General features: G+C 43.9%; 1 protein-coding gene across 1 annotated transcript in view; it reads right to left on the bottom strand.

Annotated features, from left to right (window-relative positions):
• Positions 1-26,811, bottom strand: part of brsk2b (BR serine/threonine kinase 2b) — a gene marked incomplete at its 3' end in the record, with an annotated part of 137,228 nt that overhangs the window by 6,548 nt on the left and 103,869 nt on the right. The window contains exons 8-19 of the mRNA XM_083759332.1: positions 25,631-25,777; positions 24,898-24,929; positions 22,315-22,479; positions 21,125-21,228; positions 20,322-20,475; positions 16,022-16,081; positions 12,695-12,755; positions 8,594-9,287; positions 7,091-7,139; positions 5,525-5,648; positions 4,168-4,348; positions 2,883-2,975 (exon numbers count right to left, since the gene is read on the bottom strand). Coding sequence (XP_083615458.1) covers positions 2,883-2,975; positions 4,168-4,348; positions 5,525-5,648; positions 7,091-7,139; positions 8,594-9,287; positions 12,695-12,755; positions 16,022-16,081; positions 20,322-20,475; positions 21,125-21,228; positions 22,315-22,479; positions 24,898-24,929; positions 25,631-25,777 — 1,864 coding nt within the window. The remainder of the gene's footprint in view (positions 1-2,882; positions 2,976-4,167; positions 4,349-5,524; positions 5,649-7,090; positions 7,140-8,593; positions 9,288-12,694; positions 12,756-16,021; positions 16,082-20,321; positions 20,476-21,124; positions 21,229-22,314; positions 22,480-24,897; positions 24,930-25,630; positions 25,778-26,811) is intronic.

The following is a 26,811-nucleotide window of genomic DNA, read 5'->3' as shown; positions in this document are numbered from 1 at the left end:
ACAAGCTCTCAATGCGTCGTGTTGCGATGCATTGAGAGCTTGTAGATCTGCTATTTTCAAATGGCCGAAATGTATAGGGTTGAAGTGGTTAGTGTACGTTTTCTAATCAAAATTTAAATCGCCAAAATAAAGTAACTAAAGTTTTCAAATATTTGTAGTGGAGTAAAAGTACACATTTTGGCTCCGAGATGTATAGTGGAGTAGAAGTAAAAGTATTGGAAATTGGAAATACTCAAGTAAAGTACAAATACCTCAAAATTGTACTTAAGTAAAAGCACTTAGTTACTTTCCACCACTGGTCAAATCTCATATTGTTCTCGCAAAGGTTTCTACTGTATATGCATCTGCTTCAGCTCGCCTGGTGGAAAACCATGCAAGTTAGATTTTTTACTTTTAGGGGACATTTTATTTAAAACAATAAACTTATTGGAAAACATCTAATTAAGAGAATTGCTCTGGTGAAGGGGGTGTATTCTGCCTAACAGTATATATGTGCCATATACATGGCTCTGGGTTTGCATTCCACTGGGCATGCTATACTGATTCACTCCATCTGGGGGGGTGGTACAGTCTGGTGCTGGGGAGGACAGGAAGCAGGGTGCTATGAGCTTGGAGGGTGGAGGGGGGAGAGAGAGAGAGAGAGGAGAGAGAGAGAGAGAGAGAGAGAGAGAGAGAGAGAGAGAGAGAGAGAGAGAGAGAGAGAGAGAGAGAAATAATAGAAGGATATTTAAAGTAGTCACCAGAGAGATAGGTGAATAGATGTAGCGACAGGCAGAGGGAGGTAGATACATTGAACTTCCAGATCGAGATACAGACCAAGAGGTAAGCAGATGGTAGATATAGCAAGACAGACAGACAAGACAGGCAGGCAGGCAGACACACAGATACACACACACACACACAGACAGACAGACAGACAGACAGACAGACAGACAGACAGACAGACAGACAGACAGACAGACAGACAGACAGACAGACAGAGGTAGTGTGGCTGAGATGTGGGTTATTGTTGACATGGTGAGGGGGTGGGTGCATAAACAGTGCCTGATAACAGTTCCCATCTGTGGCAGTGGCTATAGTCAGACTGCTACATGTCATTGTGCTGATATCAAATACAGCTAGAGTCCTTCACGGCTGACACAGCTAGAATACAACCAGTACCAATACATTTGCTACCAACTTGATTCACCTAATATATATCGCACGGAGCTGCTTGTTGTGTACTACCCTGTTCCACCACCAGAGGGGACCATTATCAAGTAAATAACCCACATATACAGTACAGGAACTCTTTTCACACTATGAGGACAAAACTAACATGGACAAGAAAACACAACGGTCTGTCTTTTTTTACTTCCATATTTTCTTATCGTCCATCTATCCATAGGCAGCCCAAAAATGTGCAGTTAAATCTGACGGGACTTCAAAGCGTTGCAGGGTGGGTGGGGACTGGGGAGGGGGTGGGAGGGCGCCGGGCGTGGGGTATTTTCTGTGGAGAGAAGCTAGCGGAGTCGAGTTCATCATTGACACGGATTGAGCTGGCTGCCTATCCTTCACAAAGACTTCTATTTTGCATGTGCTATAATATAGTACACGCAAAATAGATACAATATAGTCTACTAATAATAGTAACTACAGTATATAGTATAGACACCATATTTCAAAAAAACCTTCAAACCTTTCCCCCCTCGTTCAATATTATTTAACAGTACCTAAGCAAGTAAACCTTTGAACAGTATGTGTGAAATCTGTGACCGTTCCACTTTGACCACCTTTCCCACCGGTTGGTTCCCAATGGGAACCGGTTCAGTTCTTTTTGGTTAATTCTTAGTCCATGAGCCAGAGCTCCAAAATTGGTGGTAAAAATCACACCTGTGTGAACCGAGTGGTGCAACTCCCCTTTCTACCTACATAATGCCTCATTTGCATATTGAAAAATGTAAAATTAGTAATACAATAAATCATTGTCTTCGTGTAAGTACTCAATTGGGGAAGTTTCATGGTGATAACAATCTAATATACAGTAGGTATGGTTTTGCCCACTCAATTCATAATTAACGTTCCAATGTTGGAGCTCTGGCTCATGGACTAAGAACCAAAAATAACTGAACCAGTTCCCATTGGGAACCAACCGGTGAAAAATAACTGAACCGGTTCCCATCGGGAACCAACCGGTGAAAAAGAACTGAACCGGTTCCCATCGGGAACCAACCGGTGAAAAATAACTGAACCGGTTCCCATCGGGAACCAACCGGTGAAAAAGAACTGAACCGGTTCCCATCGGGAACCAACCGGTGAAAAATAACTGAACCGGTTCCCATTGGGAAACAACCGGTGGAAAATAACTGAACTGGTTCCCATTGGGAACCAACCGGTGGGAAAGAACTGAACCGGTTCCCATTGGGAACCAACCGGTGGAAAAGAACTGAACCGGTTCCCATTGGAAACCAACCGGTGGAAAATAACTGAACCGGTTCCCATTGGGAACCAACCGGTGGGAAAGGGGGCCTTTGTGTCTCTGTCCCTGGGTGAGATTCATTACCTGTATTAATAACAGTTACATAATAACATGTCAATCTTCACTCGTACTCTGAGTGAATGAATGCGTTTGGCAAGCATGTGAGCGCTGTGTATACATCCGTACATGTGCCTGTGCAGTGTGCACCATGTGCATGTGTTTAGGCGTGTGCGTGACATGGCAGGGCATGCACGTGGAGATGCTGTGGGGCTTTAAGCGTGTGGTGAGCCGAGCCGAGCCGATCAGAGCCGAGTGGGGCCGTGTGCTGCGAGGATTCTGTGCCAGGATGCTGAGAGAGAGAGAGAGAGAGAGAGAGAGAGGGGTGTGGTGGGGTGACCGGCTGCCAAGGAAGAATCTTACTCACCAGATATTTGTGGCTGAGCCCCTGGCTGGTCGATGGAGCTGAGGAGCTGGGCTTGGATGGTCTCCACCACGCGCTTAAAGCGCCGACTCGGACCTTTAAGGAGAGACAAGACGAGGAGAGACGGAAGACCCGGCAGTGTTAACACATTCAGACCTTTATACGACGTGTGGAAACGTCATAGCTAATCCAACCGACTGATTGCGACGACGTGTGTTGGTGTGTACACGTCCTAGCGCTTTTTCGTTGATATCAAAAAAATATTCAGGTTTCTTTTCCTGCCATATCTGCCCGGCAACCCCAAGCTTCTATTTTGAAAGAAATCCCGGCGCTGATTGTGTTTTAAAGACAAGCACTTTGATCACACAAGAATATGCACACCTGATCACGCTCCTGTGGATATTTATTACATTACCACCAAAGTTGACATTTTGAGCACCAAGCTCTTCCTGGGGAAAACAAATTCTGGAAGTTCTGGAAGCCACAGGTTATATTCTGGACTGGTCACTAGTGCCATATTGTTTCTGGTGCCCATTGCCAGCCCAGTAGGCCAACTTGGTAACTCCACAGTAGTCCACAGTCACACACATAAAACCCATCAAAATAGCAACTGATTAATGTGAGCTATATTTGTCTGTTATGTATGGGATGAGATTTCCCAAGACGAGGGGGAGATATACATAGATAAGCTGTTATTAAAGAGAGAGCTGTGGTGGATTCATTATCTTAGAACCATATGGCACCGGTAGGACTCAATGAAGCGTTTGATATTAGGCCATTTCTTTAGATTCAGCCACATTAAAGCTACAATAATGTAGCTAATGTGTACTTTTACCTGTGTTTTAGTTCTGTGGTTTCTCAAAGAGAAAAAAAGACTGTTAGATTGTGGATACTATATTAATGTCCCAAAAATTAGGGGGACCATATTGATTTGGCCTTCGAGCCAATGGGTGTTGACATACTGATATACTCAGCTTTGTCTACTGTGTTTTTAAAACTTTTCTATTTTTCCACTTTTATACACTGTCAATCATATTGACATAAAAGATACTCATGTATATTTGTGCACTAACTTTGATCACGTGAAGAAATGTTTGCCAATCATGTTTTTGTTTGCTAATCATGTTTCTAATCACTTGTAATCGTTTCCACCCCACAACACCAGATGGGCCCGATGGCTCTTTTGTCCACACTCTCACGCCTGCTGTGAGTGTGAATAAAAATACCTGGAGCATTACAAAGTGAGTTGCGAGCCCTTGCTTTTTTCGTGCGTGCATGCGTGCGCTACCTGACAGCAGCGTGAAGGTGACAGAGTAGATGCCGTTCTCCTTGGTGGCGCTGTTGCTCTCCGTGTAGGTGATGTCCACCTGGAACTTAACAGGCTTCTGGAAGACGGTGGGGCCCGCTGTGGACTTGTATTCCGCCCGGAAACTGGTCTGAGAGATCACACTGTGGCTCAGACTGGGAATCTGATGGGAGTGGAGAGGGAGAGAGAAGGTTGAGGACAGTGGTAGTGGTGGAAAGTAACTAAGTACTTTTACTTAACCCATTCTGGACGAGAACCCCTTTTGGTGTTTTAACTAAGCATTATGTCATACTTTAGCTATTGAAAAATAGCAGATCTACAAGTACGTCTTGTGTTTGATGCCAACATCACCTCAGGTGATGGTATATCGATAATATGATAGTATTATCGGGGCGGCGGTGGCTCAGGGGTAGAGTGCCTGGATGGTAACCGCAAGGTTGCCAGTTCGAACCCGGGCTCCCCCAGAGTTACTGTCGAAGTGTCCTTGAGCAAGACACTGAACCCCTAATAGTTCAGGGGTACTCAACTGGCAGACCGCGGACCACCTCTTTGCGGACCACCATAATATAAATAACATCAGATGGTATACATTTCTCATGTGAAATTGCTGCAAAGGCCCCCAAAATGTCCCCCAAGGGCCCCCAAAATTCTGGCGTGCGCTACGCGCGCACAGTGTGGCCTGCCAGGGCGTATAACTCCCGGCCTGATTTGGAGTTCCACTCCGGGCCTGCACTCTGCACCCCATTATTGGTTGGTTGGAAGGGGATCTGATTTGTATAAGCTTGGCTTGACCATACTAAACGGGCATAGAGCCCCGCTCTCCGATGGACGCATGGGACCGGACCTCGGTCTTATTCAAAAAAATATTTGTGGACCTTCATCATTTCTAGTTGAGGACCCCTGTGCTAGTTGGTGCCTTGCATGGTTTCCGCTGCCATCGGTGTATGAATGTGTGTGTGAATGGGTGAATGTAATGCACAATCTCTGTAAAGCGCCTTGGATAAAGGCGCTATATAAATGCACCATTTACCATTTATTATGTCTTGTGTTTGAAGCCAACATCACCTCAGGTGATAATTCAAGTTTTTGGGGAGCTTACAAAAAACGGTGTGCATGACTTCTTCTTTCTTTTGCAGTTTGTTCTTTCTGTTGGAGCACCCGTTGAATTAGCTTGGGATGTGCGTGCACCTCCTGACCAATAAATCTGAAGCTCACAATGGTCAAAACAATGGTGATAATTGTAACACAACACAGATGTGCAATGCAATGATGACACGCCAAGAGGATAGCTCTATGAACACACTGGTGATTGATGAGAGGGTTTGGCTGGAGGTCTTACAGAGAGAAAGGCGTGGACGATGTCTGCCTTTATAGAGCTGAGTGGCTTGTCTCTGATCACGATGAAGATCTGCTCCTCCTTCTCCAGGTTGATGAAGTTGCCGAACCAGGACTTCTTGGCCAGCCTGCAGGGAAGAGAGACGTGATATCAGTGATGTAAATATAGGTTTTCAATGTAATGAGTCCCCGGGATGCATATAAAGTAATTAAAATCCTTTACCAGCTGCGACATTAAAATGAACATATCATATCAATGTATTATTCATTCATGGGTGCATTTACATGGTACTGTATTCAAGTAAATGTCTGAATACAGAAGTTTTACTTGTAACAAGAGGAGAGCTACAGCGCATTCACTTTAGTAAACAATCTGAGCACTTCTTCACTGCCCAGGAGTCACAGCAGGAATCCTTAAATATGTCTATTACTAAACATGAATTCTGACTGACATCATATTGCTAAGGAATTTTGCCAATTAAGATCGGAATATTATATTTAAAGGTATATTCAGTGATTTCACTTAATTCAAATATCACTTATTTTTTTGTTTTGTTGTGATAATCCTCCCTACTATAGAGTGTGCTGGCCATATAAGGAGTTCCTCCCTGTCCCCAGTTAACCCCTGGGGGTCAAAAAACCTTAGGTTTCGTTTTTGACTCTCTATCCTGATTGGACGAAAGGCTGGGTCCCACAGCCAAAAACGAAACCTAAGGTTTTTTGAGTGAAATCACTGAATATACCTTTAAGTTGTTAAAACAGGCTTGAAATGAGCACGCAGTGAGTCAAGGTTCGGAGAACTAAAGAATTACAAACCAAATACATTTTGGGGCTCATGGTCAGCAGTCAGTGACTGTAGCTAGAAATCAGTTTAATTCTTCTAAATTCCACTACATGAAATAAACTCAATAAGCAAGGCAAAGTGAAACACTTACTATACCATGCACACCTAATTCATTCGATTTTTGTCATTGTCATAATTATACCCAGATGGCAAGGTGGGACAAGTGGTCGTGATAGAGACAAACTATGAAATAATTTCTCTAGCATCAGGAACAACAATCCGTGAGACATCTTGAGGAATGTGACCAGGATGGAGTACTAATATTGTGTAACCATGTGTGCTGTATAGGGCTTTAAGCAACTAGTCGACTATTCAACTAGTCGACTAGTAAATCCACTAGTCGACCTTGTTGGTACTAGTTGACTAGTTGATGAAAAGAAAAAAATATATATATAATAGGTATAGGCCTAGTTAAACAACTAAACTAGGCAACTAGTAAAAATCACTAGAAGTGAACAACTAAACTAGGCAACTAGTAGAAATCACTAGAAGTGAATGCCCTAGTGTGCTGGCACATTTTTACTGAGATTTACTGTGTTCCCTTAAGCTATCTTTGAATATATATTCTTTCAGAGCGAATTTTTTTTTATTTCGACGTCAGGCCTAAATGGGTTAAGCTATTGTGTTTGTGTTGTATATAGTGAAGTGGACACGCAGAGACCCCTTGGGGCGATGTTGCACTATAATTAAAACATAATAAAGTGAAAGTGTGTGTGTAGCACTCACTCTGGGGATGAGTCTGGGGTGAGGCTGGACATGTCTTCTTGGGTGGGGACTGTGGAACCAACAGAGACAGGCAGATCAGTGTCGTTTCTGTCGACTGAAACTAAGACGATACATAGATATACAAGCAGATATACAAGTTCACAAGCTGTGATCTTGTACATCTGCTGTTTTTGAAAAGAATCTTGAAAGTGTGAGAACCACTGATTTAGAAGCCATTTTGTAGAATCGGCCTCAGGTCAAAATTGGTCTTAATAAAGCCGAAAAAGGACAACATTTTCCACTCACTGTAAATGGGACGCTATCTTCTACAAGATATGACCCGGAGGCTATGAGGGGGTCGACAGATAAGGCTGGGAGCCATGACTAAATGGAGCTATTAGCAGCAGAGATTATTTACTCCTCGAGGGCCACGAGCAAAGTGGCCGTTTTGTGCCTGGCTGGCGGCATCCTCTGCTGCCAACAGTTTATCATACAGTACAGGAATCAGATAACATCAAAACAAAACATTATCCTATAGCTGTCGGGCACAAACCTTGTGTGTGTCCATATTTCAACTTTTGTTTTCCCCTTCATAACCCATTTTGGGGCGCGAACCCCTTATGGCGTTAGCATCATGTTATGCTTTAGCTATTGAAAAATAGAAGATCTACAAGCTCTACGAGCTTGTAGGTCTGCTATTTTTGGAAAAAAATAGAAGAACGACTGACATAGAAACATAGCTTTTTCAGAAAACTGTCAGGATGTAGAAGATGTTTTTAGAATCTGATCTCAGGTCAAAATGGGATAAATGAGCACCCTTACTTTGACTACTTTGTCGAGTGTTTCCGCTATTTTCATTTTTCACTACAGAATAATTTTACCAAGTGGACAGTGCCCGTCTGTGTATATCTAGATCATTTTGAAAGTGAAAGTGGTCAAGCCTGTCTGTGGATTTTTTATAATAACTGAACCAATGGAAGGTATTAAAAAGAGCTTATGACTAAATAATCACTGACTTCAAGGGCCTTTCAAAACGGGAAGCAAGGAACGCATGGCGTTGTCGCCTGGATCAACGACAGGGTCTCCTCCGGGTCTGCTCAAGAGGGGCCGCGACAACGCAAGCGTAAAAAAAGAAAGAAAGAAGCTAAACAGAATCCAGGTCTGGTGAGTATAGTCGTGGGCGTGTGCACGTAACGAGCAACGCACGCAAAACAAATTCATGGGACCGCTTTCGCGTAAATACGCTTGCGTTGTCGCAACCGCGACTTCTCCGCGCAAAAAAACGCAGGTCTCATTGAAAATTAACTATATACAGTAGGCGCGTTATATCTCTTACACGTTTTAAAGGCCCCTTAACACTGGATCCACTGGAACACACACCCTTTCTTTCCATTTCCTGAGAAGTAACGGATTCGGAGATACAAGGTTTCCATCCGACAGAGAGATATATACGATATGACCCAGTAACCAAACCGTGAAACAGCCGCTGCCTCTCGCCGCCATGCAGCGCTATATAAACGGTACCTTGCATTTTCCTGCGGTGGAAGCGGGGCGAGCCCAGGAAGCTGTTCTTGATGGAGTTGAGGCGCGTCCTCCAGGGCAGGCCGCCGCCGATGGAGGGGCTGGGCGGCGGCGTGGGGCTGGGCGTGCCCGCCGGGCTGTCCTTGGGCGTGTGCACGGGGGTGCCTTTGGGGGTGGGGAGAGGGCTGCCCCGGGGGGAGGGGTGGGGAGTCACCTGCGATGCGATGGATACACATTTGCCATTGTGGTCAGGGTAGACGGTGCGCCGCCGGAGGGGGGACCCCATGGGACAGGGCCCCACCGGCGACAGGGGGATGGACAACTTGGGGGGCACCGTGAGGGGCGGGTGGCGCCTCGCCCGCGGGCTGCTGCCTTGGGGGACACAGGAGGAGGGGGCCGCGGGGGGCTGGCAGGGAGTGGAGGGCTCTGACTTGGGGGCGGCGGGCCCTTCCGCCGAGCCGGGCAGCGGGTTGGAGCGGGTGGTCTGGAGGGGCTTCTCTGACACTTTGGGCTTGGCCGGGAGGGTCTGCGTGCGTGGGTGCATGAGGGGAGACCCCATCTTTGGCTGGTAGGAGTTTAGGGGGGCGATGCGGGGCCCCACCCCGTTGAGGCGGGCCTCGGCAGAGTGGGTGGGGCTGCAGTTGGGGGACTGACAGAAGTCTGGGGACTGGGGCGGGATGAAAAACCGCCTGACGGGCTGAGATTATATGGGTACATGCACACCGTTTATAGGATGCACAGTGCAGTAGTGGGGGCCAATGAGAAAGCAACGGCCACAGTCCAGGTGACAGAGTACAGTATAATAATAAAAAAAATAAAAAAACAGAAATATAAGAAAATAAAAACCACCACAGCCCAGTCAAAAAAAAAATATATATATTCCCATGAGTAACGCAGCATAGGAACGTGAAAAACAGGATGTGGCAGGATGAGTTGAGGAGAAGGTGAAGCGAGTGACACAGCAGGCAGGCAGGGAGGTTGGTGAGAGTGCACGAAAGAAAGAAAGAAAACAAACAAAAACAGAAACATGCTATTAGCACAGTGAGCCATGTCAGAGAGGACAGCTGTGGCAAAACCATTCCTCAGCAAAGTGAACCAGCATCAAAGCTAACCAGTTTAGCTTCACCCTTCACCTGGGAAAGCAGCTACAATGCATGCGCGATGCCATGGAATGAATTGGAGCTATACAGCACGGTACTATCACACAGCTCTAGTACAATAATTATGTACTTTGATACATGTACAGTCAAGTATAACTTATTGCAGTACACTGTGGTATAGTACAGTATATTATAGTAGAGTGAAGTATAGTATACTATTGTAGTAAACACATTATGGCAGCATTGCATGGTGATATAGTATAATGTAATATAGTACAGCCCACTAGTATATATATATTCCATTATGTTAAAGAGTAGTTCAGATTTAACTTAAGTTGTATGAAATACTTGTCATTAATATAGTGGTTGCAACTGTATCCATTGATTGCCCGAGTCCCGTGGTGGGAGTTCTGCTCTGGTTTTGGTGAATATTAAGTAGTTCCCGTCATTGCACTGGGGCCACGCAGTTAAAGTAAATTAATTCACAAAACTAGCATATTTGTATTGTTGACCTATTTCTGGTCATTTGGGTCGTAGTGAATGGGACACAAAAAACATAGTTCCGTGTGATAGAGGGGTAACATTTTTTACGAAAGTTGCACTAATATTTTAGAAAAAGGTCAACAATACAAATGACGTTAGTTTTGTGGATTCATTTACGATACTTTTAATGCATGACCCCCCGCCACAAAATGACGGAACTACTTAATATTTCACCAAAACCAGAGCAGAACTCCCACCACGGGACACGGGCAATCAATTAATACAGTTGCAACCACTATATTAAGTATTTCATACAGCTTAAGTTAAGACTATCCCATTAGTGATTACGTAAATTCTTCAAATAAGACGTAACTGTGCGTGCATAACTGGGTGCCTGTTTTGTATGCCACAGAAATATTATAGTGAATAGCAACTAGCAAGACACATGATGCTAAATCGCTGTTTACTGATCTAAACTAAAGCTAACCGCAAAATCCCCACATGAATGTCCATCTATCACATTATTTTACAGTACAGTATGTTATCAAACTTGAACAGACCGCAATAAACAAACATGAAACGTGTGTCCTTGCCTTCTCGAGAGTTAATTTTAGAATTCCTTGGCGTTAATAAAATATGAAATGTCACACAGAGAGCTTAGGGGCTGGAAGATTTTGAGTTGCAAATGTAACCTTTCTATTTTGGGCTCAGCAGCACTAAGGCAGTGATTTCCATTAAGAATGCACTCTCAAGGCCTTGAATTCTTGAATCCCTCGTTGCAATGGGGGATGTGTTAAAGCTGCTATAAGCAATAATAATGTCAACCTTTTAATGACCTTTTTTTTCTTTTTTTCTTTTGGTATTCAGACAGGTAGAACGCTCCCCAAACATGTAGTCTCTTGTGACACATCTAGGGGCCGCAATCTGCATTCAAAGATGTTCCTAGAAGCTTTGTCATTGGCCGAAAAAAACCCTGGTCGCAATGACTAACCAATCAGGAAGCAGATAGGCAAATCACCAAAGGCAAAGCTTCTAGGAAAATCTTTGAACGCAGATTGCGGCCCCTAGATGTGTCACAGAGACTAAACATTTTCCGGGGGAACGTTCTACCCATTGCTGGCTGTCTGAATAATAATAAAAAGGTCATTAAAATGTTGACATATTATTGCTTATAGCAGCTTTAAGTGTGAAAGCTGATCACTATAGTCATCTCCAGTTCATAGTGTCTATCAACAGACAGACAGAATCAAAGTTTCCACAACATTGGCTGTCTGTGGCGAGTTCTTGTGACAATTAAATTATACGTATAACAGCAATGCTGATTTCTGACTTTTACTTGTAACGAGAGTATTTCCATATTGCAAGTATTGATACTTTTACTCAAGTAAAACATTTGAGTATTCTTTTTTTCCCACCACTGGACATTTGTATGGGGCGTCTTACTTTCTGGTGGGAAGATTTACTGCAACCCTACACCGAAATGTGTGAAATCACAAGTAAATAAAGTGTCCTGCCATGCAAAGTGCTGAGTTGTGGTCTAGTTTTTTAGTCGACTAAAATGTCATAAGATTTCATATGAGACGAGCAGGCTTGCAGCTTTGTATGGGGCGTCTTACTTTCTGGTGGGAAGATTTACTGCAACCCTACACCGAAATGTGTGAAATCACAAGTAAATAAAGTGTCCTGCCATGCAAAGTGCTGAGTTGTGGTCTAGTTTTTTAGTCGACGAAAATGTCATAAGATTTCATATGAGACGAGCAGGCTTGCAGCCAGGCTAATGATAATTAGTATCAGGCCATCTGCATGAGGCCATGTTGTCTGTGAGGCAGTGTTGTTTTCGTCGACTATAACTGTGTCGACGAGAAATGTTCGGCGACTACCTTTTTTCACTGACAGAAACTACATAAAAACAAAATGAAAACGAAGCCACGGTGACTATAAAACTATGACTAAATAATACTTGTCAACAAATAAAAGCTAAACTAAAATGTTAGGAAGGGACTAGTGGACAAGAGATCCAGTATGAGTCATTTTTCAATTGGTTGCATGCTCAAAATAGCCGATCTACAACCTCACAACACGTCACAGACACGTTGTGAGCTTGCAGAATCGGCTATTTTCAGCAAGTGTAAAAAACAGCCATTGCATCAAGGCTCGCCAAAACACATGTTAGCCAGACTAAATCAACTGTAGACTCGGTCGACTGAAATCTTATGACATTTAAGTCGACTAAAAAACTAGACCAAAACATTCCGGGTGACTAAAATGTGACTAAAAAAACCCCAAAATGAAAACTATTCGAGAGACTATGACTAAAACTAAAATAGAAAATGTGCTGCCAAAAACACCACTGTGCTGTGTGGTCAGATGAGAGGCTGTGCAGGTGAATGGGGCAGTCGGGTGTTTCCCATCCGGTGACATGAGCAGTGGAGACGCAGTGCTATAGCGGTGAGGTGCAGTGTGGGGGCCATCGTTGGGCCAGTGGGTACAGTATATACAGTAGGTACAGTGGGACACTTACCCTGGGACTGCTGAGAGGGCTGGTGGACAGATTGGAAGAGGCACCGCTGATGGACCGGGATCTAGAAGCACACACACACACACACACACACACACACACACACACACACACACACACACACACACACACACACACGCAAAGCAAGCACGCACACACACACACACACACACACTGCAGTTTTAAAATCCTACTTTTAGTGCGATATCCCTAAAAAAGGGGGGGGGGGGGGGGGAAACTCCCTGCTGAGAGGGGATTGGATGGGAGTCCGTTTGCCTAATGAGGACGGCTTTCTAGGAAGTGAACTCATTCTCAGCGGACAACACACAGACACTTTGATTTACACTGAAACCATTCATCTCTTCTCTATCCATCCTCTCACAGGGTGTCTCTTTTCTCTCTTTTGTAGAGAAAGTGGACACGAGTCCATTTGGTTCCATTTGTACGCTCTCAGAGTTAAATTAACATTGATTTTACAATATACATTGGGGTCGCAGAGATAGAAATGGGGGACCGTAGCCTAATTCAGGTCAAACTGGGGGTCCTCGAAATGAAAATGGTTGCGAATCACTGCTAGAACCGTGAAAATCTTCTCTTATGGGGGGGGGGGGGTCCTTGGCATATCTTTTCAAATGGCGGTCCGCAGGTGCTCTACAAGAGAAGGACAGTGTCCTCAGTTTCACCTACTAATGGTGGCCAGCTGTGAACAATAATGCTAATGTTTTGCAATAGTCAGCCTTCATCATGAGAGCACGATGACATTTTGCAGAGTTTGTGTTTGACATTACTGACGAATAGCGTCACCCGATGAAAAAGAAAACGCACCACGTTTGGCCGTTTTACGTCCATTCGGGGGAGAAGGGGGGGGGGGGCATTACATTCTGTGATTTACAGTACATTAACGTTTGATCACATGCCAACAAGACATATCGGCGGAGGGAGTCAACAATCTATAAATACTTCAAACCACATCAGCACTGTACACACGCACGCACGCACGCACGCACGCACGCACACAACACACACACCAGCACCACGTGCACTGCATCTATTCTCCTTACAACGAGCGTACCGTATTCATTTTTCATTTGCGACTCATTAACTTTTCATATCTCCCTGTTCCTTTCTCCTGCGCCGTCGTCGTCCCCCCGCCCCCGCCCCCACCCCCCCCACCCCCCACACACACACACACACCGCAACGTCACGCGGAGTCCGGCGCCCACGCTGAACAACTCTTTGGGATTTAATTGTCCACGAATGACTTGCCTTTGTTGGAGATGGAAATTGAAACAGTAAATCATGTTTAAATATGCTCGAAGTCACTCTGCTCTCTCTCTCTCTCTCTCACACACACACACACACACACACGCACACACACACACACACACACACACACACACACACACACACACAGACACACTCAGAGTGGCATCGCTGATTAGATTTCTGAGCTGATGGGCAAAGCGTTTTTGAAACGTTCCATGCAATGCTATACAGTACGTGGATGTCATGAGAAATGAAATGTTGGGACTTCCGTACGGTAAGACCTTTCACTTCTAGTCAGTTTTACTAGTCGACTATAGTTGCTTAACTTAATAGTTGTTTAACTACTGTACCTATCATGTAAAAATATAATAATCTAATAATATTTGTAGGCTACATTTAAAACCTGTGTACATTATGACTATAATCTATTCTAGCTGATCTTGAGGCCTACAAAAACGAATAAATAAATAAATAGTCAACTAGTACCAGCAAAGGTCAACTAGTGGATTTACTAGTCGACTAGTTGAATAGTCGACTAGTTGCTTAAAGCCCTATACCGTACGAGTACCAATAACGCATCTCTACGATATAAAATAAATAAATTGTGCCGCAATGTGCAATGGTCTCAAGAAAAAGAAAAAAAACATGACAAATGAAAATGGCGTTCGCTGTGGAAAGGACGATGCTTATCTTGAGGTAATAACCGTAAAATACAGTAGCAGCTACGGTAATAACTATACTGCCGTGTGGGGGAGGGGGTGCTTTAGAGAGACGAATGGCTGGACAGGCCTAACGGGAGGGAGGGAGGTCTGGCCTCTAATATAACACGACACTGAGGAGACCTCTGTTAATGTGCTACACATTATCGCACCGCCCTTCACCTGTACTCACAGGAGCTAGCATTGTAATTAAAGTCTGTCGTTAAGCTATTGCTCACAGCAAATTTGATAGTATATAAAACACTTTTTTCCATTGATAGGAGCATAATTGTTTGAATGTCTTTCATCCCTGTTTTGCTCTCTTTGTTCCACCGTTAAAAAAAAAATAGTTCTCCGTCTGTATTCTCTGCCAGTTAACCTATTTTGGGGCGGGAAGCAGATCTACAAGCTCAGAGCTTGTAGGTCTGCTATTTTTGAAGAATCGTGAAAAGTGACATGAAAGTGTTTGAGAACGACTGACGTAGAAAAACTGCTTTTTCAAGAAAACAGTCAGGATTTAGAAGACATTTGCAGAATCGTTCCCAGGTCAAAATGGGTTAATGTTATGCTAATCGCCGGTTGCGGCCCCCGTTGAGCGAACGTCCATGAACTCAGACTGCATAAGGTCGAGCCCACGGAACGGCATCGAAAGGAGGAAAGAAAAGCACGGGCCGGGCCGGAGGGCCATGTGATGAGATAACCCTGTCCTCAGCACGCCTCAGTGAGCAAACAGACTAGCACATCAGAGACAAACACAATTAATGCACGCACGCACACGCACGCACACACGGGGGAGGACGGGTACTAAGGACAGAGGGGTGGCAGTCACAGTAAAATCCAGTGTTCATTTAGCTTTGAGAGTAAAAAGAAAAGTACCTATACTATTATAAGACCTTCCATATATTGGACTGTGAAGAGTGAGATATATAGCGACTAAGAATGACCTAAAAATCTGCCACGATGAGGGACAGATATCAAAGAAGTGGGAACATAAGAAGGCGGGAAAACATGTTTATTATTTTAGGTGGCGAAGATAAAAAAAAACAGAAAAACTCTGCTGCTATACAGTCTATACCCAGGTTTTACTATGCTGCTTCAGTTTTGCTAGAGTATAGGAAAACAACACTTTCGACAACTGGCGCTCATTAAGATCTCGTTAGATCTTGTCATGGTCGTGGGATGGTACAAAAGGCTGTTTACTCCACCCCCCCCCCCCCCCCTTCCGCTAACTAGATTATCGGCTTAAGCGATCGAAAACATGGCGGAAGAGATAAAGGAAATGGATTTGCAAAAGGCCCTGGCGCTTGTGGATGAAATGAGGCGATAAGACAAAGCAAAGGGGGAGAAAAAAATGAAAAGACTATACCTTTCTTCCTTGCTGCAGTTAGCGTTTGTGATATCCAAGCTTTTACTGAACACAGACTTGCTGAAGAGGCAGACAGGAAGAAAGAAGAAAAAAGGACCCAAACAAATAAATATATAAACGGAAACGACAGAAAGAGAAAAATCACACAGGTGAAATCCTATTAACAAAAGCATGCGTTGTTATACACAGATATCAGAGAGGAGTTGGCACCGTAAGAGAATGCTGTCAAATCATCACAGAACATGACGTAAACTGAAGCAAAGACTTGAGTGCATTCACGGCAAGCTAAAAGTGAAAATGAACCAAAAAAAAGAGAGAGAGAGATTAAGAGAGAAACAGGAGGAACATTTTTGGTCATGCTAGGGTTACTGACATGTTCACCATACTCCCACACTAATCATGCTATGGTCACTGACATGCGTCACTAAAACGTCGACGAAAAATGGCTGCTTTTTTTTCCACTGACGAAAACTAAATGGATACTAAATGAAAACTAAGCTACGATGACTAAAACTATAAGACTAAAATATATTGACAATTTTGTCAACAAATAAAAACCAGACTAAAATGCTAGGAAGGGACTAGTGGACAAGAGATCCAGTATAAGTCATTTTACAATTAGTTGCATACTGAAAATAGCAGATCTACAAGCTTACAACGCTGGGCTTGTAGATCAGCTATTTTCAGCAAGTGTAAAAGCAAGTGTAAAAAGCAATCATTACGATGGCATCAAGGCGACTAAAACTAGACAACACTAAAACATTCCGGGTGACTAAAATGTGACTACAACTAAATGAAGTTTCATTCCAAAGACTATGACTAAAACTAAAATAGAAATTGCTGCAGAAAACAACACTGACGTTCACCATACTTCCACACTAAGGAAGCCATTTCCATTTGCAATGCCTGTTCTCTGTGAAGCTTCCCTACATGGTTTGCCTTTACACCATAACAACAATGTACTCTCCAGTTTAATGATGCTATTTCAGCAAAAAGGAGCTTTTTCAGTCTTTGTACTGTATGCAGCAATAACTAATAACTAGTTACTATAATATGCAAGCACCCTGCTGTTACTGACAACAATAATAATTATGCTAAAACCCCTCAGGACTCAAGTGTGTGTGTGTGTGTGTGTGTGTGCACTGTTTAGTAGGTTTGTGATGATAGGGCTACGATGAATCGTGTTTTTGTTGTCAATGCAATATGAATTTCCACAATAAACACATCGCAAAGGCCTTGCAATGCCAGCATGACATTTGAGAAGGAATACAACATGATGACAGACTTCTTGTTTTTAGCCCGCTGGTTTTCACTCGTTTGCCAATTTAAATAAATAAAATGTGCACCATGTTTTGTTAACATTGTGTTGCATCTCGCGTCTTTAACCACATCAACCCTATAGTCTAGTAGCCAGCCCATAGAGCCCCATTGTGAACCCGGACATGTTGAGTACACCAAGGTTTTATGTTAGAAATGTTTAGTATGGGTCCCCAGCATGTAGAAACTGCTGAATGCTAACTTGCATTATGTTGAGCCATTTTCATAATTGGCATAATATGTGACCATACCATTAACAACCTATAGAAGGCAAAATATTCAAAATGATGACATCATGCTTTATGTAGCATGTGACATGTCAAACTAGGGGGTTTTCATGATGAATCCATTCCAAGCATTAGTTTTGCAAAATAATTGGGCTAAAAATGGCCAATGCCGTCATCACAAATGTGATGATGTCTGCACATTTGGGCAAGTGTGCATGGCCGATTGGCCGTTGAGTGTTTTTGTGCAAGCTTGCTATTTTCAGCATGCAAAATGACTTATACTGGATATCGTGTCCACTAGTCCCTTCCTAACATTTTAGTCTAGTTTTTATCTGTTGACGAAATTGTCAGTATATTTAGTCTCAGTTTTAGTCACCATAGCACAGTTTTCGTGTAGTTTCCATTTAGTTTTCCTCAGTGAAAAAAGGTAGTCGACGAACATTTTTCGTCTTAGTTTTAGTCGACGAAATCAACACAGCTGCAGAGCCCTGATGGACATCGGTCAACTAAGAATACAGAGTTTAACTCCTTCAGTGCCACATGACGCCTCCCCCTGGTGGTCAGAGGTGGATTGCTGCTACAGTTTCTTCCTGAAGGAATGCAGCCAGTTGGCTACTCTTTGTCAAGTCCCGCCCGTGGTTCTGCCCCTCTTCGCACCCATTGGTTGCCATCTCGTGGTTGGACAAAAATCCTTTCTCTCCATCCACTACCACTTTTTCAGTTGCTTCGTATTGATATTCTATGCATTCAATTCTTATTTTAAACGTGGTGTCAGTAAAACGGTACATCACAGGTGCAGCATGGTGGCGCCCCTCAAATCGTCCCTCAAATCGCCCCTCAAATCGTCCCTCAAATCGTCCCTCAAATCGCCCCTCAAATCGTCCCTCAAATCGTCCCTCAAATCGTCCCTCAAATCGCCCCTCAAATCGTCCCTCCCCCTACAAATCAAAGTAGGCCAAGGCACTTCTTTTTATACTATTCAATTAATTATGAATAATTTGTTATAATTATCTGGACTGCACCTGCTGTGAATAGGAGAGGAACCCAAGTTTCATCCAAATTTAGCAATAGAAAGTAATTGCATGTACAGTATAGCATGATGTCGAGAGCATCGTCATAATATGTATTATTATTCGTTTCATGATACAGAGTTTAATCCCTTCCTTCCTTCCTTCCTTCCTTCCTCCCTCCCTCCTCCCTCCCTCCCTCCCTCCTCCCTCCCTCCCTCCCTCCCTTCCTTCCTTCCTTCCTTCCTTCCTTCCTTCCTTCCTTCCTTCCTTCCTTCCTTCCTTCCTTCCTTCCTTCCTTCCTTCCTTCCTTCCTTCCTTCCTTCCTTCCTTCCTTCCTTCCTTCCTTCCTTCCTTCCTTCCTTCCTTCCTTCCTTCCTTCCTTCCTTCCTTCCTTCCTTCCTTCCTTCCTTCCTTCCTTCCTTCCTTCCTTCCTTCCTTCCCTGGTGAGTGATGCAGCTGCAGCCCCTCCCCCTCCTCCCTCTGGCAAGAGATTCTACTGCGAGGAAACGTCTGACCGAGACTTTATGGACTTTCATGTTTTAATTAATATACTTCACAGAGCCTTTTATATGCTGTTTTATAGCAGAATTCAATTTAAAAGAGCTGCGTACAGTACAATACGTACACTACAGGGTCAATTTTGGTACTTTTTACCTATTTAAACTTCACAATGCAAGTGTACATCAAGGAAGGCAAATATATATGTTTCTGCACTGTCAAAAGCAATGTAGTTAAATTGCAGTTAAATAAAAAAATGAAAAAAGCTCAGGGGGAAAGATCAATTATATAAAATAAAATAAAATATTCTAGAATAGTCTTGTGGCAACGCGAGACTATAGAGGGTATGCGTGTGACATCATCGTACCTGGAAGTGATGCGGGAACGCCCACTGAGTGGCAAAAAACTACTTTCTGGCCTTGACAGCCCATTCATCCAAACAAAAAAGTCCTGTCTGATTGCATTAAACAATGTTAAACTCACCAACATTGCAGCTGTACGAAAAGCTTGAATTATCCACTTTCTATCTGCAAAATGTTTGTTTCATGAAAATCCACCATAGAAACGTTAAGAGCTACTTTCTGTCAAGAAATGCCCTGCATTTGATTATTTTTCTGTGTCAGAGTTTGGAAGTGCTTGTTTTCAATAACACAACAATTTGCTGCCTCCTGCATTACGTGACATTTAGAAACAGGTGGTATACGCAGGACGGTTGAGTGATTTACAACGAGCGCTTCCAAACTCCAACACTCCAACAGTCTAGATGAGGGGGGCGTGTCTTATAGGAAAATCATGCATGTGCAATTGTGCATACTCTCTATAGCAGGGATGTCAAACTCAAATACACAGTGGGCCAAAATAAAGAAATTGGTACAAGTCGAGGGCCGGACTGTGTTTCAACACACAGGGCATTTTTGGGGAGAGGGGTAGCTGAAAGTTGACCACAAGTAATGTTGACCACTAAAGTTGACCACTGCTGATCAATAGTGAAGAGAAGACGCATGCTTGCGCTTGCGGGCCCTCGATATGTGAAAATGCACACGCAGTGCATTGTGGGACTTGTAGTATTATGCTGGTCCGTACAATATACTAGAGGGCCAGTTCTAATACTAATTCAATATCATCCCGCGGGCCAAAGATAATTCATTCACGGGCCTGATTTGGCCCCGGGGCCTTGAGTTTGACATATATATGCTCTATACAGATACAGTGGTAATGCACGGCATAGTGACACACTATAGTGCGTACCTCTGTCCGTGGGTGGCCATGTCGATGGCCCGTCTCACGGGCACGGGGGACCCCCCCTCGGTGACACACAGAACCTCCATGGACTTCCTCTCTGGCCTCCTCTTGCCGTGGCGACTCAACATGGGGGAATCCACGCGCTTCCTCGGAGGGTCCGCTGAACACGTACAGTACAGGGGGACATGGAGGCATTGTTATGGTTTAGCCATTGTCCGCTGAACACGTACAGTACAGGGGGACATGGAGGCATTGTTATGGTTTAGCCCATTTAGGCCTGACGTCGAAATTTAAAAAATATATATATGTGTCTTCTAAACCATGACAGTTTTCTGGAATACCTATGTTTCTATATCAGTGGTGGTCAATATTTCATGTCAAGGACCCCCAAATATATATGTAATTGGCCGCCGACCACCCCCCCCCCCCCCCCCATCTGAAAATATGTTGTTCCAGGGACGCCCCTGAAGCAAAGATTTGAGTTAAAAATGTTCGCTCTGAGTCTGAAAGAATATATTATATTCAAAGATTTGCGCCACATTTTCAAGATTTTTCAAAAATAGCAGACCTACAAGGCACCGAGTGCCACACTACGGATAAACAAGCTACGAGCTTGTAGGTCTGCTAAAAAACATTTTATCGAAGAACGACTGACATAGAAATAGCTTTTTCAGAAAACTGTCAGGATGTAGAAGACATTTTTTGAATCTGATCTCAGGTCAAAATGGGTTAAATTAGCACCAACGAGGTGCATAACTATAGAGGCACAGAGACTATGTATGAATGAGATGACGTATAGATCAGCTGACCTATCTCAGTGCGCGGGGGCAGGTTCTGGTCCTCCTGGCTGGGGTACCTCTCCTTACGGTCCAGGAGCAGGAAGTAGATCATCTTCTCCTGGTTGTCGCCGACACTGGATGGGCTGGAGGGAGAGGGAGAGGGAGAGGGAGAGGAGAGAGAGAGAGAGAGAGAGAGAGAGAGAGAGAGAGAGAGAGAGAGAGAGAGAGAGAGAGAGAGATCACTATCAGACATGTCTGTTGGTTAAGACTATAGGGCTGCCCCGACACTCTATCATCAAGAGAGACATTTTAACCAGAAGGATTCATCAAGCTGACAACAGAAATGTCTGGTGTCAGCCCCCCCCCCCCCCCCCCTCCCCCCCACCAGCCCCACCCCCGCACCTTCTTCCTTCCAATCTGTTCCTCAGTGTTTTTTTTCCTTATTTCCTTTTTTTTGTTCAGTTTATTAATTTTTAGTTTTTTACAAATATAGAAGTAAATTTAGAAAATACAAACAGAGTAACAAATACAAAAAACTAAAACACACACAACAACAAAACACAAATTACAAATCAAGACAACCAAAGAACATTCAAAACAAAACAAAAAATATACATTTTATAATATAATATATATATATATATATATATATAATATTTATTTATTTAATATAAAACATCTTCCAAACCTGTTCCCCCCCGCCTTACTACATTGGGTCTCCATCTCATGTACAGCAGGTGTTGATTTCGTCGACTAAAACTAAGACGAAAAAATGTTCGTCGACTACCTTTTTCCACTGACGAAAACTACAGTACATGGAAACAAAAATTAAGTCTAAACATACTGACAATTTCGTCAACAAACAAAAACTAGATTAGGATAACTAGTTAGGAAGGGACTATAGTGGACAAGAGATCCAGTATAAGTCATTTTACAATTAGTTGCATGTTGAAAATAGCCGATCTACAAGCTCACACAGCGCGCCGCAAAACAGCCATTATGACGGCATCAAGGCCTGCCAAAACACATTTCAGTCGACTAAATCAACCGTAGATTTAGTTGACTAAAACTAGACTAAACACTAAAACCTTCGGGTGACTAAAATGTGACTTAAAAACTCCATTCAAACTATTCAAGAGACTATAATGACCAAACTAAAATAAAAAAATTGCTGCCAAAAACAACACCGTCATGTACTACAGTGTATACTGTATACGTACTCGTCGTCCAGCAGGTCTTTGGTGAGTTTGTCCTTGTCTCGGAAGCAGCCCAGGGAGTGCATGCTCTCCAGGACGTCCGGGTCAATGTCCTCCACCGCGGCCAGCATCCGGATGGCCACCTTCCTGGGAACGGGCTGCTCCGGTTCAGGCTCGTTCTTCCCAGCTCTGTGGAAAAGGAAAGGAAAGGTACTAGTTTACCCAGGGTAACTGGACTAAGCTCAAGAACTTGTTTACAGCCAGGCCCTGCTCATAGAACATTTCATGGTAGAGGTTCAATGCCTTGTCCAAGGCACTTCAGCGGTGGTAATTTTAAACGTGCCGGTCCAGGGATACGAACTAGCGATCTTCCGATATCAAGACCGTTCCGCAAACCGTTCGGCCACCGCTGCCTCAGCGAAAACAACAACAAAACCACATGCATTGATTACAATTGGAGTTTTATAGTCCAGTAATAATGTCATTTGACCTGAAACTAATTGCAAAAAAAACTCAGCTGATTTTGTATCTTCAATATATCCTGATGACAGAAAAAAAGTTGCCTGGAATTGTCTCAGGGGAAAGTGTTGAAAATGGCCTGTACCGTATGGCCACCATAGACATCCTATATAAGGCAAATATTTTCTACCTTTCTACATTTTTAACCCTGTAAAACCCGATTAATTTCTACTTGCAAAAAAAACGATTTCAACCTTACTACTGCTTTTTACTACTAGGACTTATCAGAGGAAATTATGTAAAACAATATATATATAAAGAGTTTTTAATTAATTAATTAAAATATGTTGTAGTATTGCAAGCAGCGGCGGAGCTACCGGGGGGGTAGGGGGGTGGTCACACTCCGGCCCGGACCTCCTGGGGGCCCGGGCTGTCAGATGATCGATGGACGATTTTTTTACACAGTCACTCACGACTGATAAAACCAGCGGGCACCAGCGAATCCCGCATAGGTCCCGCAATTAACTAACTAACTCCTCTTGCTTCTGAAGAAGTCGCCGGTCGCTTTCTTCTTTTTCGTTTTTTCTCTGATGTAAAGAGAAGTTTGTGGCAGCGCGAGCTGCGCGACCCATGCTGCTGCGGCCCGTGCACTCAGCACATCGCAATTTCGTTTTTTTCTGCTGCTGCAGTTGGAATTAAAGAATGACAAATAAAGCAATCTTGAATCTTGAATTAACCAGATACAGAGCTTATATAGCCTATAATAGCCTACACTTTAACAAAATATCATGTCTGACTGATGAGAATGTACTGCGCACCGTCTAGGGCTACAAAAGTGGCAGCACCTGTCACTCAGAGTCATTAGTAGGCTAATCACTCTGTGAGGACTTAGGAGTGCATATATGTGGACTTCCTTTTCTCCACAACGGACTGTTTCCATTCTAAACCCCTTCTTGTTGCTTTTCCCTGTGTGCGATCACTCAGCAATAAGGTGAAACAGAACACAAAGATGAGTAGTAGCCTATTTATTTTTTAACACGCAATACCTCTCTCTCTCTCTCTCTCTCTCTCTCTCTCTCTCTCTCTTCTCTCTCTCTCTCTCTCTCTCTCTCTCTCTCTCTCTCTCTCTCTCTCTCTCTCTCTCTCTCTCTCTCTCTCTCTCTCTCTCTCTCTCTCTCTCTCTCTCTCTCTCTCTCCTCTCTCTCTCTCTCTCTCTCTCTCTCTCTCTCTCCTCTCTCCCTCCTCTCTCTCCCTCTCCCTCTCCCTCTCTCTCTCCTCTCTCTCTCTCTCTCTCTCTCCTCTCTCCCTCTCTCCCTCTCTCCCTCTCTCCTCTCGTGTGTGTGCACTGCTGCGCAATGTCACAGACACAGACGCGATCAATAATATATAGCATAAATAAAAGGGAAAATATAACACTGTCACTTTCCCTCTATCTGTGACTGTGATCAGCTCCTCACACACATAACTCCTCTCTTGTTCATGCACGCCTGCTCAAATTAGCAGCAACTGTTAGCGTAAATGTTTGGGGGGGGTGCTGTTGGGAGTCAGGTTCGATGAGCCCAATGTTGTTCCGCCACTGATTGAAACGCTGGGTGCTACAGGTTTAAAGCAAAAGGAAATCTAGAAAATATTTGCCTTATATAGGATGTCTATGGTGGCATACATTTACATTATGATTAAAAAAAAATTTTGTGTCTTTTGCAAGATCCTGTATTTTCCATAGATTAGAGTTGAAGCATTACGTTTAGTTGGTTTATCAGAAGCGTGTAGTGGATCATTTTCACAATGTTGTGCCTATTTCTTATATTATTTGACAAAAAATAGCCAATGTTTGACGAGTAAAAAAGTATAAAACGTGTGCGGTTGGGCAAAGAGAGACAGAGAGAGAGGGAAAAGAAGCTGGTCGAAGAAAAGAGGAGGGACTCAGTCAACAATGTCTATATAGGTTTTATAATTAGTGTATAATTGGTTTACATAAAGCTAAACACACAAACTTAATGATACAAGTGCATCAACATACAGTACAGATACCCACACGCATAGCAGTGCTACTACTACAAGAAGAAGATAAATAACATTTGGATGTGGAAAACAATCTGTGCGTGCGTGCATGCGTGCGTGCGTGCGTGTGTGCGTGTGTGTACTTACAGGTACCACGTATGCTTCTGGATTTGCTCTAGCTGTAGAAGGACATGGAAGAGGAGAACATTAGCGTAATGATCTCTTCATTCATTCATTCCTGACGGTATTAATGTTCAGCTGCAGATTACTGTGGAGCATGATTAAGATGCAGGACTCGGCTACTGTTGTAATACAGAATTATGTGGAATAATATTAACCAGGATAATATCGCTGGTGCAGCTAATGATACTGACAGTTTGGTACATTTCTCACACACTCACGCAATCACACTTATATGCGCACGCACGCAATCACATATGAGCGCGCGCGGACGGACACACACACACACACACACACACACACACACACACACACACACACACACACACACACACACACACTTTAGAAATCCTCCCACTGCAGTTTTAAAAATCCTACTTTTAGTGCGATATCCCTTTCTAGGAAGTGAACTCGGATGACACACAGACACTTTGATTTACACTGAAACCATTCATCTCTTCTCTATCCATCCTCTCACACGGCAGTGTCTCTTTTCTCTCTTTTGTAGAGAAAGTGGACAGTCCGCGAGAGATCAGAGAACGGGCGACCGAAGAAGAATCATCTGACGATACTTTTGTACTTTTACCCCAAGTACATTTTCAATTCCGTATACTTTCACTTGTAACGAAGTAGTTCTAAAATTGCAGCATTGGTACTTTTACTTAAGTAAAACAACTGAGTACTTTGAGTGTGTACCCACCGTGAGTCTCTTGGTGGCATCCACCTCGATCATGCCCCGCAGCAGGTTCTGGCAGTCCGGGGGGATGAAGTGAGGCATGTGGAACACGCCCAGCTTCACCTTCTCCAGAAGGTTCCGCAGGTTGTCGTCGTCGAACGGCAGGGCGCCCTGCATGGAGAAGACAGTCAGTCAGTATAGTACACTAGTGCAGTGGTCCGGGGACCCCTAGGGGACCGCTAGGCGCCCTGGAGAGACAGTCAGTCAGTGGCACACTAGTGCAGTGGTCCGGGGACCCCTAGGGGACCGCTAGGCGCCCTGGAGAGACGGTCAGTCAGTGGCACACTAGTGCAGTGGTCCGGGGACCCCTAGGGGACCCCTAGGCGCCCTGGAGAGACAGTCAGTCAGTCACACTAGACTGGGGTCCACCTATGCTTTCTAATAGCATATAGGCAGCTCCCGGCAGGATCCGCCGGGAGAATCTAGACGGAGCTGCGCGACATGAGACTAATTAATTAGAGCGACAGAGAGAGAGAGGAGTGTGTGTGTGTGTGTGTATGTAACAATGGTGCAGACGATCAGAAATCAGCAGAGAGTGATCGACGTGCCGAATTGAAGTGGACTCGGCCCATAGAGTATTAAAAGGATAGAGACTGATCTGGCGCGAAGAGGAGGGTCCGCCTGCAGTCCCTCCTCTTACCACTAGGGCCCAGCGCTTCAACGTTGGAAAGCCTCACTGGCCCTTTGACTCGGCCCCAGACTTTTTTCTTTCTCCCTGGAAATAAAAACGTCTGGGTTTCCCGAGGCTATACTAGTGCAGTGGTCCGGGGACCCCTAGGTTCCAAAATGGACCCTTGTGAGTCTGTAACTCTATACTGAAAGCGTACACATGGGTCCATTTGGGTCCATTTGTACGCTCTCAGAGTTAAATTAACATTGATTTTACAATATAAATTGGGGGGTCCCAGAGATAGAAATGCCATTAAATAGAGGACCGTAGCCTAATTCAGGTCAAACCACAGAGGGCCCTTGACATGAAAATGGCTGAGAATCACTGCTATAGAGCCGTAAAAACCTTCCTTGGCATATATTTTCATATTTCAATCAAATCACAGTCACAATAGAAACATGTTAAAATGAATAGGTATACTGTAGACATGGTATACTGTAAACATGTTAAAATGAATAGGTATACTGTAGACATG

The sequence above is a fragment of the Protomyctophum parallelum genome (assembly GCF_964188405.1).
Source record: "Protomyctophum parallelum genome assembly, chromosome: 2".
Classification (NCBI taxonomy): domain Eukaryota; kingdom Metazoa; phylum Chordata; class Actinopteri; order Myctophiformes; family Myctophidae; genus Protomyctophum; species Protomyctophum parallelum.
This window is presented reverse-complemented; position numbering and strand designations above follow the sequence as displayed.